This window comes from Simochromis diagramma, unplaced genomic scaffold, assembly GCF_900408965.1.
Source record: "Simochromis diagramma unplaced genomic scaffold, fSimDia1.1 OVJJ01000343.1, whole genome shotgun sequence".
In the NCBI taxonomy this organism is placed as follows: Eukaryota; Metazoa; Chordata; class Actinopteri; order Cichliformes; family Cichlidae; genus Simochromis; species Simochromis diagramma.
Genome location: NW_024386831.1, coordinates 484,105 through 504,497, shown reverse-complemented (window position 1 = coordinate 504,497; position 20,393 = coordinate 484,105). Strand labels below are relative to the sequence as shown.

The window sequence follows — 20,393 nt, the reverse complement described above, 5'->3', positions numbered from 1 at the left end:
AAAAGCAAGGTTGAGCACCTGTGTCCTTGTTTTTGAAGCCAACATTTCACAGACTGCAAATTCACTGCTAACGTTAGGTTAAATAATTTTGATGGTGTTGTTACAATAAATGTTTACTGAATGCTGCAGCCCCTGAAGGCTCCACAACACTGTTCAATATAACATAATTCCTCCACTAATGACTGCCTCTATTCATCCATACATAGAAAACAGATCTCGAGATTTTAATAACCAACTTTGAAGGAAAAAGGGCAATAAAAACAACATCCAAAATACAGCAGGAAGTAAATTGAAAGAAGGATGGGACTAAACACACACAGATAAGACACATATTTTATCTCTTAGAATTAGAATTTATAAGCTAACCTTAATTAAATAAAATAAAAAAAATAAAATCCTTTAATTTCACTCACTAAAACTGGAGCTTAGCCTTCTTGGACCGTCTGTTAGTGCAAAGTTACTCCATTGCAAGTTTTTCTAGTTTTAAAAAAGTGTTTGGACAAGGCTTTTAAGTCCGAAATTTCACACAATCTACTTGTGCTATACTCTCTTAAACGTGTTTAATACACACGTAGTCAAATACCAAAACAGACGTCAAACACGAGTAGAGACAGAGCGGAGTTTTGCCTAAGCACACCAGACTCCAAAAAAGAAACCCAGTTTGACACACACCTCAGCCAATCACGGCTCTCCGATCGGCTGCATGTGATATCAGGAATAAACAAACAGTGGAGCTGCAGCTCGGTGCTGTTTCTCAGAAGAAAGAGAGGAGCGAGCTGGAGGCCAAACAGAAGAAAACTCATCAGGTGGAAAATGAGCTGATGTCCTGGCACACGCCGTTAGTCAGCATCAAAACGTTTCTAGCTCATTTACTGCGCTAGTTTTAACGACACTTGATGGAAGGCTGTGTGAAAAGGAGCTCAATTTCCTCCTTGAAGGGCTGGAATACGAGCAGACAGACACACTAACTTGGCTGGGTGTGGGCGGAGATATTTTTCCTGCTAACTCCAACTTGTTTAGAGACTAGATCAAATAGCTCATCATTTCGATTCTTGGACTCCACAAGAGTAGCTTTGCATAATTCGCAGTTCACAATAATCCTTTATCTGATACTTGGCCTCGGTCTATCCTATGTAGCAAGTGGGTGGATGAGAGATGACCACAAAAAGGGTGATCCCCTCTCTATGACCCCTATGACATATGAAAGAGTTAGGAAACAGCAGATATATATGACAGAAAATAAAAGAAATGCTTTAATATGAAACTGCTAATTTCACATTTACATAATAGCTGAATAAATCTACAAACTGGATAAATAAGTTTTGGTTGCACTTTGCTTTGTATTCTGGGCCTGAAATGAAATATTTAAACCTGTAACACAAAGTTAGTGTCATCCATAAAATGCTGTGACACCTGCCAGGCAGGACAGAGGAGGACATCACTCTACCAGCAGAGGCAGCGAACTGTCAGGACGAACAAACTCAAAGAGCTGACTCAGTGTGTCGCCGTGAGGCTGCAGGCACACAACAACACGGGGCTGCAGTTTGGACTGATCAAAGTTAAATTACAACCACAAAGGCCCACTGTGGAAACAGAGGGACAACAGGCCAACAGCATCTGCACACATCTGTCTACATTTAATACAATCATCAGATGGAACTACATTAAAGTTTATTAATTGGAGCTCTTGCACTGGAACTGAAAGTTTGGATCTGCACATCCATAAATTAAACACAACATTTTTTTTTTTTTTATCTTCAAAAAGTGTAATTGTTTTCGTTCTCCAGTGTTATGGTGCTTATTCGCAGGCTGCAGTTACTTATTTATAATGATTTTATTTATTTTGTGTGCTCTACTAAAGACATAGATATTAAATATTTTACCTTATGAATCCACTTTATTGTATGTATTTTATTTAGCTTTTTATTTTCTCAGCTCATTTAACGTGTAGTTGTAGTTTTGAATTTTACCTTAATGAGTTACACATTTATTCTACTTTACTGAAGATATTTTCTTAGAAGTTTTGGCTGCTGTAACATAGAAATTTACCAATACTGGTGATAAACACAATCAATACTTATATCTTCAGGTCATTATTCATAGAGTCTTAAAGAACGGTGTTTAGCAACATTATGAACAAGCAGTCTTATTATGGATGGTGAGAGCATTCACCTGAGCACTCATATGAACATCATGGATTCTGTTACATGAATATAAAGAAGATGCACAACAGTGAAATCCAACAGAGCAGATGTGTGTTGTTCATATTAATCATTCAGCACAAGCCAAATCACCTTCACAGCAGTGCAGTACTTTTACATTAATGTAAATGCAGATTATATCCATGGCAGTACTATGACATTGACTTTAACAGGACTGCCAAGCCCCAAATATAGCTCCATGTATTATTGAACCGCATTCAGAGACAAGGAGAGCAGAGAAATGTTACTAATGAATAATTCAGTTAAACTGATTATGTGTATTCCACTTTATTGTTCTCTCGGAGTGCGACATTTCTTCTTCTGGAGCCAAAGCAGCTGATGATGGTGCTGCTTCTCCACGTTAGTCCATCGACAGGTAGATCACTGTGCAGGAAATTTAAGAAAAATAAGAAACAATGTTTGCTGTAAGCGAGTGTATTTGGTACATGCAGGTTTCCAGGTTTACCCGAGGCAACAAATGCTAATCTGAGTTTATTGTTTACCGCTCATAGCAACCGCACACTCGTGATCCACTCACCTGAAGGTGAATTCGACTGCTTCAATCTTCACGTGACCTAGCATGGTATATCTCTACATTTCTGCTGCTCTCTGGACTGAGGCCAGCCGAAGGTAGGTACAAAGAAGGGCACTATAGGTAAAATACCATCAAAAACTTAAAAAAAAAACAAAAAAACAGTGGCTGCATTAAAAATTTTGTTGGAAAAAAATGTTCCCAAAAATTTGAAAAAAAAAAAAAAGTTTTAACTTAGAATTCAGACTACGAGCAAACAACACCTTCAGCGACTAGCTTAACAGTAGCACATAGATGACATCATAAAGCGGGACCAGATCTATACAGACATCTCAAATCCTGCCAGAAGGTGGCGTCTGCCACTGCCTGGGCTGTGTATAACCCCTCAAAATAACCCTCCTCATCCTTTTCCTGATGTCTGACAGCATCGAGCAAGATTATTACAAGCACCCCTATGGTCCACACAGTTAAACACTAGAGAAAGTAGGAAAAGATCCACAGTGAATATGATGACCTACGTTGTTTAATCACTGAGGGAAAAATTTCAGTGACATTAAAAGTCTGTTATTAAGCTGACCTGCTCTGCAATCCTGTAAAATGTGCGCAACGTCATCATAACACAGAAAAACAGGGTGGCAAGCTGACATAACTTGACCATACAATGACTTTATTTAAGATTTGATGCATCACTTCATTAAAAGCATTTCTCTGGCTTTCCTCTCTCTCTCAGCTGTAGAGGTTTTTCTGGGTTTTCTGTCCATATCACAGCATGATGAAGCACATTAGTCTGTGGCTTCCTTCCTAGGCTAGGCTGACTCAGCAGAACAAATGGCCTAACTGATAACCAGATACAGATGTTGGACAGAGTCGAGCAGATCGAAGGAAGCAAACACTGTTAAAACCAGGCCGTTGAAAGCAGCACAGCAGCCGAAACTTTGTATTTACATGTAGCACAAATTACTGCTTTTACATCAATTCAACAAATATCTGGATTCTTTCCAAGTACCACAGATGCTCTCAGTGTTTCAGTACCCCTCTTCACCTTCCCAACATTAACAGTGAGTTACATTAGCGTAGAAGTTAACCTCGAAATTGAGTTAACTAATCAATCAACCTTTGTGGACACAGGCCCTCACCCACGGTTTCGTGGGTTCAGTTAGGAAAAATTGTCAAAAAAAGGAGTTCCGTGATAGAGTTCAGCGTTTTATGACTCTAAATGAGCCTCTGGTGGGGATAAGTTTACACTGAAGCACATTTTATTAGCATATACTAAAGACAATGAGGCAGTGTTCGTTAATTTATTCAGACTTTTTTATGCTGGTTCCAAAAATGTTTCAGTGCATGAAGAACTCAGAAACACCCTCTGAAAATGCTGTTGGGCAATCAGACGCTGCGTTGAGACAACTCAGGACTGTACAGCAGATCTGTGCTGCTCAAGTTTTCTTTAAGGTGATGCTTTGCCTGATGAACTTTCAAACTCACAGATCAAGCTCTGGTATGTTGTTCCACTTCCAAATACTTCATCCCAGTCTAGCAGGTAATACACAGATCAAAGAGCTGACTTTCACCTTACTGAAGGGCGTCTCCTCTGACTGACTGCTGCACTGATCATGATGCAAGTCCTGAAGCAAAGGCTGAGATATTTTCTGCCACGTGCTGCACTGCAACACTAGAGTCACAACGTTACAATGGACAGCAAACTGCAGGCACAACATCACAGTCCACACCCGCTGGCCGCTTTATGAAATAACATGTGAAGGTGGAGCGTGGGAGGAGGCAGCCTTAAGGGCCTGAATGTTGCTACTCAAGCCACAGCTGACCACAGTTCAGGTTCAGAACTGTAGTCAGATAATAAGCCTTTTCCTCTAGTACCTACTTGGCTCAACTTGGTGTTGTTTTTTTTTCCATTTCAATCAAGTACCACTTAGGCACATGGAGTCGTTATAGCAACACAGCCAAACATCCTGTGACAATCATTTGCATGCGACACAAATGTCACAACAAAGGAGGACTTGAGACGATGGTATACCTGCTGCTGTGTATGGCTATTTGTCAGACTCGTGGCCACTGTGCTGTCTTTTGTGTAGCCAGTTTCCCCATTGCTGACTTTCAAAAAATGGCAGGCCCTTTCATGACTCATCGAGTGATGAGTGACACCAGTTGGTGGCTCAGATCACCTCAGATCGTTTGGAACAGCTGCAAAGTAGGTACTAGAAAAAGGTAACTGGTACCTGGTATTACAGCCTAAAGGAAGACCAAAGAAAACGAGTTGAGGCGTGCCGAGCTGACCCGAGTAGGTACTAGTGGAAAAGAGCTGCATTCAGCTGCTACCCGAGTTTGTGTTTAAGGCAGCGGTTCTCAAACTTCTTCTGTTATGTCCCACTTCAGAAACTCTAAAACAGTTCCTACCCCACAATCCAATTAGGGCTGCTGCTATTGATTATTTTAGCAATCAAGAACTAAGATTGATTGATTGATTAATTAATTAATTCTTAGTAAAATGCAAAAAAAGTTCTGACAGCATTATAACTCTAGGACAGGGTAGATTTGGCGCGTTGTTACGTGAATGTGTTTTTGTTGGGAGGAAGACCAAAGAGCTAAACTGGCTTCCACCGAAAATGATTTGAAATCTTCCCATTTGTTTATGAAGCCACATAAACAAATGGGAACATATTTCTTATTCATTTCTTCTTTGAATCTCTGTGAGACATGTTTTTTCTCTCCGGCTTCTACTATAAACCTGCTTCACGTGTACGTTTGAAAATATACAAAGATCATTAAAAACCAGACTGTAAGTCAGACGTATGAAACCAGGTTTATTCCAGTTTTAGGAACATAAAGAATCACTTTGAATATGTCAGTGTTTCAGCTGAAACAAACTGACTTGACGTTCAGCTGATCAGTGCCTGAAGGATAGCTTATGAGGAACAAACATAGAGAAGGCCTCTTTTCTTACAGCTTTAACACACTCCAACTTCCTCCTAGGCAGGAGGACGACGTGGTTAAGGTGGCTGGCTCAGTGAGTGCTTTATCTGCACGGCCTCAGGTGTGACTGCGCACTCAGCGCGGTGCCACCTGATAATTGTTGGAAGACAAAGTAAGATGGCTGCATTACTGCAAGGCTCTCATCAACCTTTAAGTGGTTTACTTCCTCGCTTTATGTAATTTTGCTGAGCCTTCTTTCTCTCAGATGTCACCATCAGATAGGGCTGCACGATTTTGCATAAAATGAGAATCACGATTTTCTGGCTTAGAATTGAGATCACGATTCTCTCACGATTTTCTTTTCCAATATAAATATTTATTGCACTTATTAACTGCACATCAACTTCGTAACAGTTGAGACTGAACATAAAAACAATAAATAAACATAAAAACAACAAATGTCTCACATTTTGTTGTTGCCGCAAAATGTTGTACTGCTTGAAATTCCGTCTCCACCGTTGCTCGACGCTGCGTGTACAGAGCAGGTAGTGCAACAATAGAAAAATAGTTGCGGGACGGCACTGTGTAGCATTTGTCTAGGGTGTTGATCATTTTCCTGAATCCCTCGTTTTGCACAGTGTTGATGGGAGCCATATCTTTGGTCAGGTGATAAGTGATAGCCTCCATAATTTCTTTGTGCCTGCAGAAGTTCGACGTGTATAGGGAAGCGCTGTATAAGGTTCCCGTTATTGATGTTTGGGTGGTTGACCGGGACGGATTTTCTCCTGTCACTTTCTCGTCATCCCTGACGTGTTCTCCGTTGTTTTTTCCCTGCTAATTTTAGCATCACACGGCACAGCTTCTGTATCACGTGGTATAAAGCTCTGCCCTTGTCATTTGTTGAGCAGGAAGAGTGAGCGCTTGTTTTCATGCAGAGTACGTCCCGGATCAAAATGCGGTACAATCATCGTCGTTTTTTTTTTTTTTTTTTTTTTTTTTTTTTTTTTAAATCGTTGTCATTTGGAAATGAGATCGCACATAAGTATGAATCGAGATCGCGATTTTCTAACGATTAATCGTGCAGCCCTACCATCAGACTCTTTGTTGACCTACACTGGTTTGATTAGCCAATGAACAAACTACCCAGCACACATTTAGTTTCATTTTTTAAAGATTATTTTATTGTTCTCTTAACTTTTTTAGCAATACAGTGTGCAAGTTTTTTTAGTCACTGTTTTTTTTTTTTTTTTTTTGGTACTGAGCAGTAATGTCAGTAACTGGGTTTAAACCTCTGGGAGAATAAAGGCTCAACTAGTAGCCATGGTTGATGGCTTTTTTTTTTTTTTTGAGTTGGGTGGTGGAAGAACCGGAGTAATAGTGGGAACAAAAAGAGTCCTGATGTCAGAGAAGTTTAAAATAGTTAAAGAAAGCTGAGAGTGATGGAAATGACCAGCAACCCCCGAGGTCATAAAATGAAGCTGTAGCGCAAAAAGGTGCAGTTCCTCTAATGTCCTCCTGGGGCTCAAGCTTCTGTTGACTCAGTTCCATAGACTTCCATGTTAAAATGTCTGAAAACAGCAAAAGTGAACATGTTTACAGCCTGATATGAAAAACTTTTTGGGTTTCAGCTAATTTTTTCCCCAGCTAAAATTAGTGAGAGCGATGTGTTCTCAGTACTGCAAATACTCGGGTGTGCTTTAGGTGAGGCAGCCGCCTGGATGTCGTTTACATCTAAAGCCACACTGTTTCTTTACTCAGGAGACCGACTGATCTGAATTAATCTGTTGAACAGTGTTTGCTTCTATCAGGTTAGAAAAGCTCAGAAATGCAGAGCGTGTGTGAAAACAGCTTCAGCAAACTTTGGGTCATACAAAGCACCTTTTTAAACTACTCACAGCAATTAGAGCTGCCACGATTAGTCAACTAGTCACAATTACGTCGAGCATCAAAATCGTCGACGATTAGTTTAATAGTCAACGAGTCAGTTGAGGCTTTGTAAGATCCTGAAAGACGCAGGAATAAGTAGTAGGATTTAAGAGTGTAATAACGGAGTGAAACAGAAGATGGCAGCAATGCATCTACAAGGATGCCAGCTGCTATTAAACGCTAAAGAAGAAGAAGCAGTCTCCAGCTGTGTCCAAATTCATGGGCCGCATCCTTCGGAGGCCGCACTTGTAGGCCGATTACGTTACAGCGACGCGGCGAAGGCTGTCCAAATTCGTAGACTGCTCCAAATACGGCCGACAAACATGATCTAGTAGTCACTTAGATAACTTAAAAAATTTCTTGTTTGGCTTTTTTCAGTATTGTATTTGTTCCTGAGTAAATCAGTTTGGCTGAGATTAAGTTATAGTTTTCAACTGGCTGAATAAATGTCAAACAGAAAACTGATTAAACAGAAGTGTGAGATGGTAGAATTTACTCCAATGTCTTGTTGTATTTTAGATAGCAAGGAGCAGACGGCTGAGTTTATTAAACTCCACTGAGACAATCCGCAAATTTCATTAAAAGTTTAATAAACTATCATCTTGTCTTTATTTTTAGTTAGCACATACTTTTCTTCAAGCTGTAAGCTAATGATAGTTATATAAGAGGAGATGCATGCTGGTGCAATAAGCTGTATGTTTTACGTTCAATGGATGCATGATCTGATTAGTCGACTAATCACAAAAATAATGAAATGAAGGACTAGTCGACTATCAAAATAATTGTTTGTGGCAGTCCTAACAGCAATACAACTGAGCAACTTAAACACACTGGCAGGGACGAACTCTGACGGATGAATCCTCAGGCTGCTGTGCTGCTGATAAGACTCTGTGTATGTTATAATGACAAAGGCAAACCAAACCAGGCTGAGCTGACTCAGTAGTCTCTTCTATGTCTATCTGCCAGACCGTCGTGCTCATCAACTGCCAACTAATTGTTTACTGGACAAAATTTCAAATTCAATTTACATCGGGGAGGATTCAGCAAGACAGCAGCAGGGTGAAATCAGACTGTCTTTCACAAACTGGGGGGGTTGAATCACACATGGAAACGTTGGCTTATGTGAGAGAAAAAAGGGGGGAAAAAAATCCTCAAACTGAGGAGATTAAAGAAGAGAGCAGATTACGTCTGGGCTACAGAGGGTTCCCCCCCCCCCCACAGGACAGAGTTTTACTGGCAGAGGGGTGGGAACCAGGAGAAGGGCATTTACAGCTGCTGCTGGGGACGGTACAGTGGTGCACAAAAGGAACGTCTCCAACACTGTGCGATTCGTTTAGATAAGAGGGGAGGCGGGTTTCACAGGGCTAAAAACAGGACTGCAGACATGATAACTAAACTGATGAGTAACGAACACATGAAAAGGATGCTTAAAATTTCCCCACTGTGGGATCAATAAAGTCTTATCTTATCTTAGTGCTTCAGAACATTAGGTCCATCCCTCCATCTACTAGCCTGACACCTGACCCCATTAGAATAAGCCTATTTATTCACAGTAGCTAATCTATTTAACATTTAAGCATCATTAGAAAAATTCATGTCATCCATGACATTACAAAATTACCAAAACTTTTACAGAAAAAAAGCCTCTATAATCTACTAAAGGACAGGAAGGCGGTAATTAAAACCGAGAGAAGTCGTCCGGGATCACTGACTGTTTTTAGGGGCTTATTGAGATTAAATAGAACAAGATACAAAGCATTAAAACATGTTAAAAACACAACAGCCTTATTAAATGCAGAGTACTTTGGGCCCGGAAGCAGGATTCATCACATCATCACTTAAAGACCGGATAGGCTCAGGATGTCGGAGAGGGGTTCAAATGGTGCTCTAAGCACTTGTTGTCATTAACTTTGTTTTGTCCCTTCTGTAGTTTATGGAAAATATCTCATTAAAAAAAAAAAAAAAAAAAAAAAAATCATATGAAGATAAACTCTCTTTACTCAGAATTGTCCAAACAAAAACCTGAAGAGCTTCTAAGCCAAACTCCACACAGTCTGAAGGATTTGGGTTTATTAAGCGGATACCACGCTGGGTTCAGCTTTAATACCGTTGAATGGTAACCTTAATCCTGACGGCATTAATGGTGAATATTCCTGGTTTGGTTTATTAGGGTTCATCAAGGTAAAAGGACAATTATGTGGATTCTGTACATGGATTTATTAGAATAATTTTGTTATTCACAGTTACCCTGCTGATGTTTTTTGAGTTTAAATACCTGATTTCTTACTTTTTCAAACTGCGGTCCCTTTATTTTTATTATTCTTTTTATTAATAAAAGCTGTGTTGTGTTGCCCGTCAGTCTTCTGTTCAGCGTTCCTGAGGACACGGTTTAAGTCTGGGATTAACGACAGAATTAGTCCTTTATGTGATGTTTGCTGCAGTGGTGGTGTGGCTGTAATTGGGTTAAGCCTCAAAATTTAAGACGGGTCAGCGTGACACTGTAACAGTACTTAATGGTCTGTTTACCACAGAGAAACATCAATGAAAATATGAAAAGGCTATTTCAGAAAGCTCTTATAAAGGAACACCTGCCCTTTGCTTTCACACTTAAGAAATGTAGGATATTTTTCTGTGTGCTCGCACTCTTTTCCTTCATTTTTGTCTCTTTTTTGCATTGCAGTTTCCCCCTCTGAGCTCTCTCTGCACACATCTTGACAAACTAAACTGAGATTAACATTTAACGAAGGATCCAAAGTTCTCCGCAGAGCTGAAACCGGTTCAGTCGGAAAGTTTTCCCGGTAAACACACTCAATGATCCTGGTCAGTTTTCCATAAAGAGATTTAGCCACGAATCCAAAAGTGCGTTGGTGTGTGTACATGTGAAAAAGTGAGTGAGTGAACTCTTTGCTGTCATTCAAACAGAAACACAAATAACGATGTCATAGAGATGTGTTATTGATCGAGTAAGTTCATGCACAGGAACGTAAGTGTTCACAGTATTTGGGAGGGATCTGATTTTTGTGCATGCTTTCTCCAAGGAGAAAAAGAACAGCAAAACAAATGCAAAAGAGTATTTGTTTTTAATCCAAATTATCTTGTTTTTTTCTGGAAGCCAAACGCATACCTGAAATTCTAGTTTATTTAATCACCCAGCGCTCTCATAAAGTAATTATTAAAGAACTTTCTTCCTTGAACTTGTTCAAATGTTTCATTTGCCAAGTACTTTGTGACACAAGAAAAAGGTATTTTAAGAGGAACACTTCTTTGATTTAAATCATTTTTGTTCCTCGGAAAACACAAAGCTCCAAGTTTCTGTTTTAAATAACAATTAAATCCTTTCTTCTCACGACGCAGCAAATACAATACACGTCATACATCAAATCATCTTCCCTGTCAGTGCTGCTTTGATCCTACCTCCATTATTCGATCACGAGGAAGTAAAACGCATTTGCTTTGACTCTGTTTAAACAACACAACAACAATAACAACCAAAGAGAAGCGAATGTGTCCTCTTGAAACCACAGATCAGGTTTTCCTGTGATCCTGTGGCTTTTACTCATGATGTCAGCTGAACACAGGCAGTGTCCCGATCACTTAGCAGCTAATGTGGAAACTATTTAGTTAGAGAAAGAGAGAGGGGTAGAAGGGGGAGAGGGTGATGGATTCATTTGCCATAAATGGAGGTTTGGTGGGGATGCCTCTGATACCAGGCAGCTGTTTCAAGAAAGAGCTTTACAGTCTTTTATAGTCGTCTTAACTAAATGTCAGCTTTCACTCACTCGGTGTGCTTTTATTCTGCATTTATCTTTTGTTTAGACAGTAAACATGAGATACGGGTTAGCTGTGAGGTCAAGGTCAGGGGAAAACACTCCGTGTGGAGGGGCAGGATATTAGTCGGGAATATAACAGAGATTTCTAATCAATTCCCAGAATGTGTTGTGGAATTAAACAAGATCCGCTCCCTGATGATACTGAAGCTGATCCACAAAAGCTCATTTAGAATTAAATTGTTATTTCTTGCAAGATTAAAAAGTAGATAAGAATATCTTTTATATGACTTCTGCAGGATTAACTGTCAGGATAAGATGCACGCTGAGGCTGAATCACATGACTCTGCATGTGATACAGCCTGATACAGTCCTTTGAACAGATTTTTACATTAACAACTTATCTCTCAAGTTTTGCAGTTTAGTTATAATTAATCTTAATTTTCAGACCGAATTTTGATCCTGAATTCTTATTATGGCTCATCATTATTTGGAAACACCTTAATTTGAAAAGCAAAAGTATTGAAAGAGACTCTTCAGACAAACAGGTAAATCATCAGAAGACCAAAATGCATTACTGGAAACACAAAGGAAGTGCTGAATTTTCAGTTTGCGTGATCATCAACATTATGATTAAAGGTCTAGCTGGGCCAAAGCTGGTTTTCCCTGGTTTCAAAATGCCTTAATTCCAATATACTTTTTGCACACATTTAGCAATGTGTGCAAAGTAACTTAAGGCTAGGGATCCCCATCGGCTCGATGCATGCTCAGAATCATCAGGCAATCGAATAAATTCTTCTTTAAAAGTTTCCTGTATTTGCACAAAACACAAGATTTTAAACAGCTTTTTTGGTCCTGCAAGTTTCACTTTTTCCATCATCTTTGCTGCAGCTGAATTCTCCCAGAGATTTATAGTTCAGTGTCTCTCTCTGTCTGTGCTAAAGTCACCAACAGCATACAGCACGAGGCGGCTCAACAAATATTCTTAGAGCAAAATTAAACTGTTTCTAAAGCAACTCTGCTCTGTTTTTCAAACCAAACAAAAGACTCGAACAAGTTCACAGACAGAGGACTAGTGTGTGCTCCTTATCCTAATCTCACGGGGGGACTTTCAGCCTGTACAGTATTTATCATATCTTATCTGACAGCCTATCCAGTATATTCTTGTTTCTGGATATAACAGACTGTGATGTGCAGGATGCATGAACATCAGGCTTTTCTGACTCTTTGAGTGACTTTGTGATTCATGCACTTGCAATTTCAAACAAGAACAGTCACGCTGGCAGATGACAGACACCTTCTGAAGAAAATATCCTACTTGTGTGCGTGTGTGTGTCTTTTCTTTGTGTCCGGGTGTGCCAGGTCAACAGGATCCTTCCAGCTGTGGTTTCAGCTGCTGAATCATCTCAACAGAAGCGTGGAGGCAGAGATATGACATCACAAGGAGGCCTGACTGAGGAGATTGTCCTCATGCTCCGGATAGATTTATGCTTAATGTGGTGGCTGTGTCACAGTCACCTGAAGATTCAGACTAATCCTCAGAGTTCCCCTGTGATCAATCAGCACGTCAGTTTATTTCTTTCACATTTACGGTGTGTTTGTTTTCGTTTCCACTGCCTTGTGTGATAAAGGAAGTGCACCTGGCTCTTAAAAAAAACAAAAACAAAGCAAAACAAAACAAAAACAATATCAAAAACAAAAATACAAACAAAAACCATGATTTTTGGAAAACTTCAAGCAGCTATCATGCTTCAAAGATATTTTTTCAGGGGACTGCAATCATTTTTGAATAGAATTCCGATGAAAACCAAATTAGTAAATTATAATTAAAAAAAGAGGCAAATTAATGTCATTTATGAATTCAAGTCCACCTACGGAGCGCCTGTCTAGGTTGTGCATTAGGATGAATTTTCTGCACTTTTACTGTTGATGGATTTTGTGCCACAAGCAGAAACATAAAACTGTGGGGAAAACAAACCATAAATAAGGATGGGATTTACGCTACAGCCTCCACCCACCATCCCTTTTTCACACTTCCTGCTTCAAGGAGACGAGCTGGTGTCCTGTTTGTAACAGTCCATCATGCCTCCGTTCCTCTGCCTCGCTCTCCGTTCTGCCATGCAGAGGTGGGAGTGGGACTGACGCTGACGGCAGTGACGGTTTCTGGGTTGATGAGGCTTGAAGTCATCGCTCCGACAGCCTGGTGTCACCTGTGATGCTGCTCAACCGTGCAGGAGATACTTTTGCAGGATCAGCTCTTGTGCAGCTTTGTCTTACAGGCCGGCAGCGAGGCACCAATGACATTTTTTACGTTTTTCTCATTTTTGCCATTTCTCAAGTTTGTGTAAGTACAAAAAACAAGCAGAAAATTTACTTTGTTCCTTTTCCCCAAAGTAAATTCCCTTGTGGTTTAGATGATCCACAGATACAGCCATTTATGTTGTGTCTGCACCATCACATGGCTCCCCTGCCTCCCCTGCTCTGGGGTTTCAGTCAGCTTAGCTTTAAGTGTTGGTGAAATGTGTCTAAGCTTGTGTTTTGTCAGTCTCTGAGAGCAGGATCTGCCTTTATGTCCTTGTATAGAAGCTCCTATTAGTTCTTCCTCAGCATAAAGCAAACACAGGTGGGTGTTTTGTGGTGAAGATGCTCCAGGCTTTCAGCCTTTAGTTGAAACTAAATCACAGTTTTACAAAGACACAAACAAATGCATAGAAACGAGACTGGACAGAAAAGTCGTCGGCTTTTGTTTGTGTCTGAAGTGAAAACCCACCAGCTGACATCATCAAAGACGGGACAGGCGATTAGCAGAGAGGATGTAGCTGAATGACACTTCACTTTGAAGTTAATATACAGCTTCTATTCCCCTGCAGGGGATATGATGTATCAGCAGTTAACGTGGCTGATTAACACAAGAAAACCATTTCCCTCTGCTAAATGTGAGGCAGCTACCTGAACTGTGTGCAGTTCAATTGGAAGTCAGCAACTAAATGTTATCCATAATACACTTCTCAGGCAAAGTTATGTGCCTCCTGAGGAGTTTCACAGTGTTTACTGCAGAATTAGATTCCGAATGTGGCCACAGCACATCTACTCTATATGCTTTGTGTCAATAAATAACAGAGCTACGCCTCCCTCAAACAGACTCCATCTCCTCCATGTTGCTCTGCAGCTGGTAGTCCTGGTTCTCCACCTGCTGCAGTCTCTGGATAGAGTTATCCTCCAGCTAACAGAGGATTTCCAGAATAGAACTAGCACCACCATCACCAGCTGCAGCCCAACATGGACCAAAAGTCAGTGTGAGACATTCAATCAGGGCTGTGCAATTAACCAGCTTTTAACTTCAGTTATAATTTTGGGTGTCTGTAATTATTAAAACAAGATAATTGAGATAAAAACCATTACTGTGCTGACTTTTGGTTTTGCGAGTCTTATTTTGCCCTTCAGCACATCTTTCAATAAAAGCAACTTGAACCAAGTGCAAATAATAGTAAAATGTTAATGACAAAATGAAAACAAATCACACAACACATGTGCAGCTTGCTCAAGTACAGAGTATGCAATGAGAAACACTGAAATTGGACCCATGACAGGACAAAAAAATGTAGTTTGGCAGCAGCCTCCTCATATTGCCCCTCCATCTGAGCTACAACCAGCGAATTAAACACTCCTAACCCCAAACTGCAAACTCTTTCTCTCAGGCATGCACCAGACATCTCCCAGCACAACCATCGCAGTGCCAGATGTGGTCATTTGAAGCACACAAAAACCACCATCAGGCTCCGCTGGACCAATGAGACTGCAGAAAAAGCAATACAAGTGAAGTCCTTCCCCATCCTCGCAGAGCTGCAGTATGTAGGGCATCGAGGGCAGGCTTGGCTTTGTTCAGGCACATATCTCTGACATTTTCAGGCCTGCAGAGAGCCAAAGCAGCATATCGCAACATGAAACCCGAGCTTTGGTAAACAATGTCTTCTTACAGCCACGGCAGAGAAAAGCAATCAGTGTTTGGGCACGGAATGAGCTGCTGATGGAATCGCTTTTCAGGTCAGATAAAACTGTGCCCTGGATTGAACTCCCAGAATAAAGTCCAATCAATCAGAGAAGAATGCCATCCAACTACAGGGCAAGGGAAACAATAATGCTAGTCTGAGGAACAGTTTGCCTTGCAGCGCTGCAGTGATGAATACTGAAAATTCCTGCTCAAACAAACTACAAAAGCTCATTCTATGAGTTCACAATAACAAGGAAGTGCACCTCCTACACAAAAACGAATAGTTTTGATTTGAATCTGTTATTCATGGAAGGTAAACTGTTATCATTCGGCCCTACATGACTCAGCCTTTTACATAAAACCATAAAGTTGCTTCATCTCAAACATGAGCAGCTTTGATTGTGAGCTATGGCAGACATTTCCTAATAAAAACACCTTGAGCACGCTGTTAAACACAACAGGCTCTAAGAGGAGCGTTTGAGTGGGTGGAAAATGGGCTGTTAATTGTGGGGAAAAAAGCTCTTTTGCAGAGAAACATGAGTGCTGTGATAAACGTCTGTCTGCAGGCACGTTCACAGGTCCTCACACTTTTCACTTTAATCCCACAGACTGCTTATTAAAGAGGGATGTAGCTTCTGCTAAACCAAATCAAATTTTCTCTCTTTCTAATGACCAGCAGGGGGTGAAAATGAAAATAAAATTCTTATTGTATTGAAATATATGAGAAAACTTCTCATCTTCTGCACACCTGATCTCTGAGCTCAGTAAACACTTGGCTGGAGAGATCATGGTCTCTCTTCTTGGTTTCATGACTTACTGAATAAAACATGGAGCTCATTTTTAGAATTTCTGCTCCTATTTAAAGTGAAATAAACAACAAAGATGAGAATGATTTAGAGGAATTAAAAACAAATATATTACCCTATATTCTGGTTGGACTTTTAAGTGTGAAAAGGTCTTGAAACAAAAAACGAATGGGAATTAATTCATTCCATCCATCTATCCACATTCTTCACAGATGTTCCATCTTGGGCTAAAAAAGAAAAAAGGAAGACCTCTTGCACTTATATCCACACCTACAGCCAACTGAGAATCTCCCATTATCTACACATAAGTATCTTCAGACAGAAGCAGGAAACCCAGCAAGAAAATCTACAGACATGCATGAAGAACAAGCAGACAGGCTTCTTGCTAGGGCTGTAACACTAACCACTACTACACCAATAAACCACGCCACCTGTGAGGAATTATAAAGCTACTTGATCCTCTGAGGGGTGTCTGGAAGACACATCAGACACATCCTGAAACATCAGTCTAGTTTACCTTGAAGTTGCTGGAGTTGACCCAGGAGCTGGCGATGCCATCGACCATCTTGTCCAGCGCTGTCTGGTCCTGCTCCAAGTCATGGGACTTTTCCTTGTCCAGAATGTAATCAATGATCTCCTGGCCAACCTGCAGCCTTCGGCCCATGTCCTTCTGCAGGACCAGGGCCAGACAGTTTTCCATGCTAGGCTCCATCATTCTGCTGTCTGGTAAACACGCCCTCTGGCTTCCTCAGTCTGCCCGGCTGTATGATTGACTGATCGCTAGCAATCCTCCACTGCTCAGAGCAGCGGGAGTGACAGCTGGACAAAAGGAGTTCCACTTGGTGGGTATGACCTGAAAAGTGAGGACAAAAGGAGGAGGCCACAGTACAGTCTGTTTGTGTTTGGTCCCTCAGGACAGGCCGCCTTTCTGTGCCAAGTGCTAGCCTGCTAGCAAGCTAATGGCTGTGCCCCCGGGATAGATGGAGTAGGGCTTGGGGAATGGCAGCAATGCAGCATGTGTGTGTCTGCACAGCAGCTGGGGGAAGTTTACTCCTCCCTCTTCTTCTCTTAGAGGAGTCGGAGCCAAACCACAGCAGCAGGCTGGAAGAGGCGCTTCTGGCAGCAGATGGAGATGGATGGAGAGTGCTAGCTTAGAGCTCCATGACCTGTCCCCAAAACTGAACGGGGCTGCCCTGCAAGAGCAAGGAAACACAGAACGAAGGAAGGTTATTTCAGGCCATTATTGATCACATATTTATTTACATATTTGTCTAACAACAAAAAAAGAAACACATCTCCCACTGCAAAAAAACAAAACACTGTAAGCACACAATGTTTAGCTTTTCCAAAATATGACCAGATTATTAAGATAATGACCTTCCCCTTGTAGCTTGCTGCCTCTAACAGCCAGTGGATGGATTCCCACGTGAAGGATCATATCTTGGGGCTTAGCTGGTTTCAAAGTAACAGTTCCGGCTTCATGCAGCCAGCAGTATTTCTCTGCCATGAATATACTCCTAACTTGGCTTTACAGGGACATTTATTTTGTCGTCACCCTCCATTTTATGCTATGCCTCAAGAGCCGGGTGGTAACAACCAAATACTTCCCAGTGAATGCCAAACAGTATTTTTACTTCAAATGCCCATCCTCTGTAGTGTTTTTAATCCTCCGTACACGCGTGGAGGTAAAAAAATAAAGCAATAATGTTTTTAACATATTTATGAATAAATTGAGATATATATATATATATATATATATATATATATATATATATATATATATATATATATGTATGTGTGTTATTTTGAATCAGTCACCTGCGTGTACCCTACACTAATCTGCTCTCAACCACACATCTGCCCCCATCATTACAACACAAACACAGGAGCTACACTCCCAATCGGCTCTATCACACCACTCCTCCTCTTTATAAAACTTGAAGGAATTCCTGCATAGCCTCTATCAGGTGAAAATTTAACCTGCATGTCCTCAAGAATAGAGATACGAGCCAGACTCGCTGGACTATGACCGTCACGGTGCCGTAAATATGTTGAGTACTTTCTGTTTATTGGACCAGCGGTAAACAGTGTGAGGACACAGAGCAGGTTATCTGCCTGTTTCACAGCTTTTAAAGTGAAGATAAAATAGCTAAAACAAACGACAGGATGAGACAATCAGGCTGTGTGTAAGCATATGTATGTGTGCGTGCAGCTCAGCACTACCAGCTAAAATTGGCCTGTCAGTTTGAGTCCATGGTCTGTTTTTTCCACAAAGCATGGATTAAAAAAAGATACTGGAACGCCATCATTTCCAAACTCTCACCTCTGCCTGTGTGCTGCAGGCAGTTTCAGATGATCACTTGACCCGAGGGTCATCCTGACCTGCTGTGAGCACTCAATTTGACCACACTGGGAAGTGATAAGCTGACACAAAAGCCCTTCTTTTCCTGCAGGTTAGCGACCTCACTGCCAGCGAAGGACACCGTTACTCATCGCTCTGGTCACATGGCTATATGACATTTGACCCTGCTGATTTACAACCAGTTTTCCTTCCTGCATTCGAGTACTGAAACGTGTAGGTTAGCATGGCTGTCATCGGCTCACTTTCACCCTTGTCTATTTACAACGTTATGTCACACACACACACACACACACACACACACACACACACACACACACACAGGTGAGCTGCAGATTTTGACAGGTGGCACTGTAACATCTCAGAGCCAAATAATGAAAGTGCGCTGTGGTATTAAAACGTAAATAATGTGTTAAATCAATTTGCCAACTACTGCAGCAGACTAGTTTTAAGAAGCAGACAGCAGTGTGATGAGCGTGCCTCAAGCACAAGTATAAATGAGGAGCTGCATTGGCATCACAGTTCAGCTGAGCGATGACCAACACGTTAGCCATAACCGAGGCCTGAGAGACAAAGGCAGCTGCAGACAGTCACTCTACAGGTTCACCTAAAGAAAGTGGCTCTCAGCTTCATCTTAGCTCAAGCAGAACTAAACAGCAAGTGAGTTTGAGCTTTCAGGGAAGGGCCGAAATGCACCGCTGTAAAAGAAAAAGGTAAGCTTGAGTTACAACACAAGAAAAAACAAGAGCCTCAGAGTGAAAATGAAAGCAAAAGAATATTTTTCCTTATTATTTGTTTTTATAAGTGAGATTAAAATCTAACTCATCAAGTTTTTAAATTAGAACATATCTAGTGCTGCTCAAAACAATGGGCAGTGAGAAGAAAACACCTAGTTTTACTTGGTGATTGTAAGACCCCCAGCTCACACTTTTTGGGGGAATTTCCTCCACTGAACTATCAGTAAACAGATCAAACATCCAGGTTACCAATGTTCGTTACTGTTCCTGGATATCACAGAGATCCCGCTGAAGGAATCAGAAAGAATCATACTGATGAAAAAATTTGATTTTGACACTTGAAGGAGGTACAAATGTTTATTCTGAGCATCTCCTGTACCTATGAAATTATGGGGGCTCAGAAATGCTGGAAAAATAATTAAAAGCCTTTTAATTTGGATAGATTTGTCACAGTATTAAGGTAGAATTATACAAATACACCAAAGTTATTTTTTATAAAAACTGCTGACAGTGAGGGGGTCAGGTGGGGGCTGTTATTAATAATCCATCCATTCAATAGAACAAGCTCATTCGTCTGTCTTCGCACCTGTTTACTGTTTCAATGCTAACATGACTATTTTCACCACTTTTAACAGGCCACTCATTTCACACACACACACACACACACACACACACACACACCGCTTTGCTTTTGTGCAAACGTTAGCTGAGCCCCTGCTAGCCTTGCAGCCCTGACAGCTCCCAGCCAAAGCCCGCTCCCCCGCCCCTTCCCCGAGCCCGTGTTCCTCCGCCCCAGCTGACCGTGAACCTCTTTTTCCTTCTTTCCCCCCATAAAACAGCAGGCCGGCCTCGGTCTGAGAGCCAGACAGGGGTGTGTATAGGAATAAAAGCTGCAGCTAGCCCTCCTAGCAACCTTTCAATGAAACGTCAGTCCACAGCCGGGGCGGCACAAAGAAGAGAAAACCTGAGCAGGAGCCGAAACGGAGCAGCTTCATCACCCTTTCTTCTACTCACCATAACCTCCGCAGCTCGTCCTCACAGCCAGCCCGTGTCTCCCCGGGTAAATATCCTCACTTCGGCCTTAAATCTCTCCTGTGTCCGCCTCTCTTTCTCTCACTCTCTCCACCCGGAATGCTGCCTGCAGGACAA

General features: G+C 41.2%; 1 protein-coding gene across 18 annotated transcripts in view; it reads right to left on the bottom strand.

Annotated features, from left to right (window-relative positions):
• clasp1a (cytoplasmic linker associated protein 1a) overlaps positions 1–20,390 on the bottom strand; it is a 91,520-nt gene extending 71,130 nt beyond the window's left edge. For 12 of the 18 annotated variants that reach the window (XM_040027394.1, XM_040027397.1, XM_040027395.1 and 9 more), the window contains exons 1-2: positions 20,259–20,389; positions 16,666–17,341 (exon numbers count right to left, since the gene is read on the bottom strand). In XM_040027394.1, coding sequence (XP_039883328.1) covers positions 16,666–16,863 — 198 coding nt within the window. In that variant the 5' untranslated portion in view covers positions 16,864–17,341; positions 20,259–20,389. Of the gene's footprint in view, positions 1–16,665; positions 17,342–20,258 lie in introns of all 18 variants that reach the window. The other 6 variants (XM_040027388.1, XM_040027391.1, XM_040027389.1 and 3 more) reach the window with 1 other exon arrangement.
• Between the last annotated feature and the right edge of the window lie 3 nt (positions 20,391–20,393).